Genomic DNA, 5,119 nt, shown 5'->3' with positions numbered 1-5,119 from the left:
TTTTTAAATCGTGTTATCTAAGCAATAATTGATTACCAAAGCAAAAATTGATGATAATGATATCTCATAGTGTTCTGTCACTGTCGAATCAATTCTTTTCATTAATGTTAATGGTGACATTCCGACATTAGGGAGCAAAATCATAGCTTAGTTAGCATGGAAATGGGAATATATTTTTAAAAAAAAAGAAGGTAGCAAAGCAGTCACGCAAGCAATGTTTAGTAACTTTTGATGTGGTTGGGTGTCAAATTCAAAGTTTCTTTAGTTTCTTTTTTATGGGAGGAGTGGAGCAAGCAATAATTAGGGATCTTTTTTGTAAGTACATATGCATCATTCAAACATGGTAGGGCAAGTTGTGAAGTGGTTCTCTTTATTTGTAATTAGTACTTAAATAATTTAATTTATAAATAAAAAATATTTAAAGAATAATAATACAAAAAATTAAAAAAATAAATGAATAAAGAAAATAAGTATTAAATTGTAGTATTATAAGTATATGAATATTTATATTAACTATTAGGAATGTTACATTTTACATTAGAAATGTCAACACAAAAATTAATAGATATTTTTTTTTATTTTCAACAGCATATGTAATACCATAACCACTCACTTAACTTTAAATATATCTCAAGTACACGTGTCAACTCAATAAATCTTATATTTAATTTAATCCAAATAATTGAAAAAAAAAATGGATGAGAAATGTTTTTTCAATTAGGCTTTAATTAATCCAACTGTACCCTTATATTTGTTTGGGGTGGAGACAGCTTTAATATATTTTACGTATAATACCTAAACTACCCATTTAACTTTAAATATATCTCAAATGCACATATCAGCTTAATAATAAAAAAAAAAATAATTTTTTTGTCTTAAATTGTTTGAGTGGTAATAATTTTTACAGAGTTTAAGAAAAAAGTTTTGACTTTAATATATTTCATATTAAATTTTAAATTTTTTTTTATAAAATTAAAGTTTCATAATTTTTAATGTAAAAAAAATTCATAAACAATAATTTCAAAATATAAAAAATAAAAATTTTAAATGTAAAAAAAAACATAAATTTAAGATATTTTAGAAAAAAAAGACAGACAAAATAGATAACAATAATATCATTCAAATTAGATTTTAGATTTTAATTAATCAATATGTCCCTTAAATTTGCTTGGGGATAGCTTTAATATGTTGTTTTGATTAGGGATGATAATAAGTCGGGTCAAGATGGGTTTATGTTGCTTTGAATTTGATCCAATTTTATATTTATAAAACTCGAACCCAACCTTATTTGAGGAATTTTTATTTTTTTATACTCAAACCTGACTTGACTTGATATTATATAAATTATATTCGACTCGATCTAAAATTAATAAAATATTATTTTTTAAATATAAATATAAAATTAAATAAATATATAAATATATAAATAAAATTTAAATAATTAATTAAAAAATAAAATTTTATATATATATCGAGTCGGGTTATGTTGAATTTACCTAAAACTCGACCTTGATTTTTTTCTTTTAATATTACTTGAACTTACCTAAAATTCAATTTAAAAAAAAATCTACTTTATGAGATTAAGATAGGTCAAAACCCACTTGAGACGTTGGGTTGCCAATCTTAATATTGATAATAACTTTTATTTTTTCTTAGGATAGTCAAAAAAGAAAATACTCAAATCTCCTACTTTAGGGTAGCCAAAAAAGAAGGTAGTAAAAAAAAAAAGATACTTAAATCTCCCACTTTAGGGTAGTCAAAAAAGAAGATACTCAAATCTCCTACTTTGGGCGTCAGTGTAACCCAAGTGGAGTGACATACAATATAAGTACTTTTTTTCAATTATATTGATTTCATAATTTTAAACATAATTTGAAGATTTTATGAGAAAAATATGAAAGTGATTGCTTAAAATTACGAAATATTAAAGATGTATAATTTAATACTTTTATAAATAATTTATTAAAAAATTAAATCAAAATGTGATAATATTAAATATTAAAAAAATTAAAAAATTTATAACTTGGTATTGGCATTAAATTTCTAATAATATCGGTGACAACAACATGTATTAGATAATATATCATTAGTAGAATAAATCATTGTAGGCCAAAAAAAAAACCCTAATTTTACAAAAAGTAAAGCAAGTTGTAGGCAACTTTTGGAACATATCATGTATTATATATATATATATATATATATATATATATATAAATATATTCCATCGTGAATCTTTTATAAAATGAAATTATATTCCACTAAATAAATGTTGCAAAAAGATTGGAAAAGAAAAAAGAGAGTACTAAATTTTCAAAAAGATATATCTTTTTTGTTTGATTGCAACTTTATGCTCTATATTTTATTTTAAAAAATAAAAATAAAAAATAGTATAATAGAAAAAACACATTTGTATTTTATTTAGAAATTAAGTATTATTAAAAAATAAACATGATGAAAGTATATATGAAATTAAATTATACTTTTTTTGGCCTTTTTTAAATCTTAAAATTTCAATTGTTGCCTAAAAATCTATTTCATTTTTTTTAAATTTAAAAAGTATAAAAAAAAAGCAAAATTGTGAAAGTTGCCATAATAAAGAAAGAGGGGAATGAATCCATTTTTGACGATGACAATACGATTTAGTTCATAATTTCATATGCTACATGTGCTTTTTTTTTCTTTTTCTTTTTGAATAGTCAAAAAGAAATTACAAAGCTAATTGGAAAAAAAAAAAGGAAATTATGAGCTGAATTTTTTTTTAATAAATGAGATTGAAAATGGCTCAAGTACATTCAATCGATAAACCACCAAAAGAGATTCTTTCATTTTGGTCCCCTAGATATAAAACCTTATCATAACAATCAACATGTTGTTAATCTTTTTCCTTTTTCCCTTTTTTTTTTTTAATCCATAAGGAGATCTATGGGGTCTTTTATAAAAGAAAATTCATTGCCCCTCAAAAATTAAAATTTGTGGTCAAACCCCAAACTCATTTTTACCAGTATAATTATACCCACATGGTTGCTTTTGCAATCACATGCAGTGTTTCATAGTATCTTTAATTATTAAGTTGTAAGGATTTGAATTTGGTCATTGAATATTTAACAAAAAAAGGTTGATTATTAAAATTAAAAGCTCAGTACATTACTAACAAGTCATATGATTATTTTATGTTGTTAATATTTTTTTTTAAGAAAAATTCAAAATAAATAAGTCGGTCTGCGCCCTATACTGAGATAAGATTTTACATTTGAGATGATTTAATCAAATAATCACCAATTAAACTTGAATCCAAGACCTTTACACTGAAAAAGATGATCATTTGCCGGTTGAGCCAACCACTCCTTCATAGTGTTTCAACATTTTGTTCTATATATAACAGTGCTGAAAAACCTTGTATAAATCACTATCTGCCCAGCACTAGCGGTTGCCAACACAAGTCACTAGGGCATTAACCAATGACTACCACTGAATCTTGTTCACTGCCCACTGTTCTACCTGATCCTGTTTCTCTTCCTAATTACCTACAAGAAGAGGGTCACAAGCAACAATGCGAGGAACTAATATCCTCAATGCCAACTGAAAAAGATTGCTACTGTCAAGCCAGCAAGGCAATAACAGTGCCCACACTTGAACCTTGTTCTTTGTCCAACGATCTACCTCCTGTTTCTCTTCCCAAATACCTGCAAGTAGAGGGTCTCACTCAAGAATGCAGGCAGCTTATACTCTCACTACCAACTGAGAAAGGTTGGGTTGCAAGCCATCTCCATCAGTATCAGGGTTTTTGGCACAATACTCGTCAGTTACAAGGAGTTCTGACGTGCCAAAATCACTTTCAAGCTCAGGATCCTGATGTCCTCCTTGTTACCACTCCCAAATCAGGAACAACCTGGTTAAAGGCCATTGTTTTTGCCTTGATGAACCGAGTCCAATATCCTAACCCCGAAAACCACCCTCTACTGGCAGAGAATCCTCACGTTCTTGTGCCATTTTTGGAGCTCGGGCTCTACATTGATAGCCAGGTTGCTGACCTCACCACCTTTACTTCTCCAAGGCTATTTGGCACTCACTTACCCATTAATTCTTTGCCAGATTCTGTGAAGAACTCGGCTTGTAAGCTTGTGTATTTATGCAGGAACCCAAAGGATACTTTCGTATCACTTTGGCACTTCACAAACAAGCTGAGAATCAACAATATGGGTGACAATTCTCTTGAAGAGACCTTCGATAAGTTTAGCAGAGGTGTGAGTTTGTGTGGACCCTTTTGGGACCATGTTTTGGGGTATTGGAAAGAAAGCTTAGAAAAGCCGCAAAGGGTCTTGTTCTTGAAGTACGAGGAAATAAAAGAGCAGCCCAAAGCACAGTTGATGAGGCTAGCTCAGTTCCTGGGACGCCCATTTACCCCAGAAGAAGAAACGAGTGGTGCGGTGGATGGTATATTGAAGCTATGCAGCTTCGATAATTTGAGCAATTTGGAGGTGAACAAAACTAGGAAGTTATCCTCCGGTGAGGATTGCAAGGCATTTTTCAGGCGAGGTGAGGTTGGAGATGCTAAAAATCATTTGACTCCTCATATGATGGAAAAGCTAGACCAAATTACTGAAGAGAAGTTGCATGGCTTTGGGTTAACGTTTTAGATCTACTATCTATACTAGTAGTACTATCTTTATTAATCTAAGTTTGGGTTTTACTTTTAATAATGGCTTACCTTAGCCTTAGATCTGTTCATCAATTAAAGTTGATCTCCAACATTGTGCAAGTGAACAATTTTTATGCTAAAAAGGTTTGTTGTTTTGTTGTAATGTCGCTGCACTACAGCTTTATATGGTTTTTTATATAGTAATAGAAGTTACGAAATACCAAGACACCGATTTTGTCCAATTTACTATTTTCAGTTATTGTTTATTAATAATAATAATATAAAATATAAAATAAAGAAATAAAACAAAAGAAAGAGGGTATGGGTTGGTAGTGGTGCCTTGCACGGTACCACTGACTACTCACCCCTCTGTCTGCACCATATCTTTATCCATATCATATTTTGATACCCATACCTTGTTAGGTGTACGTTCAACCTGCTACCACCATCCTAATCTTATAAAGGACCAAATCACAACCT

General features: G+C 29.1%; 1 protein-coding gene across 1 annotated transcript; it reads left to right on the top strand.

The window, feature by feature from the left end:
- The first annotated feature begins 3,223 nt into the window (after positions 1-3,223).
- On the top strand, positions 3,224-4,881 carry LOC111283023 (cytosolic sulfotransferase 5-like). The gene has a single exon (XM_022871373.2). The coding sequence runs from the start codon at positions 3,459-3,461 to the stop codon at positions 4,635-4,637; it is 1,179 nt and encodes a 392-aa protein (XP_022727108.1). The 5' UTR covers positions 3,224-3,458; the 3' UTR covers positions 4,638-4,881.
- Positions 4,882-5,119: the final 238 nt, after the last annotated feature.

This window comes from Durio zibethinus, chromosome 5, assembly GCF_047325235.1.
Source record: "Durio zibethinus cultivar Kanyao isolate XHJ-2024 chromosome 5, ASM4732523v1, whole genome shotgun sequence".
Classification (NCBI taxonomy): Eukaryota; Viridiplantae; Streptophyta; class Magnoliopsida; order Malvales; family Malvaceae; genus Durio; species Durio zibethinus.
This window is presented reverse-complemented; position numbering and strand designations above follow the sequence as displayed.

What these genes read in the sequence shown, in the direction of transcription:
- LOC111283023 (XM_022871373.2), top strand. Translation starts at nt 3,459, where the DNA reads ATGACTACCACTGAATCTTGTTCACTGCCCACTGTTCTACCTGATCCT.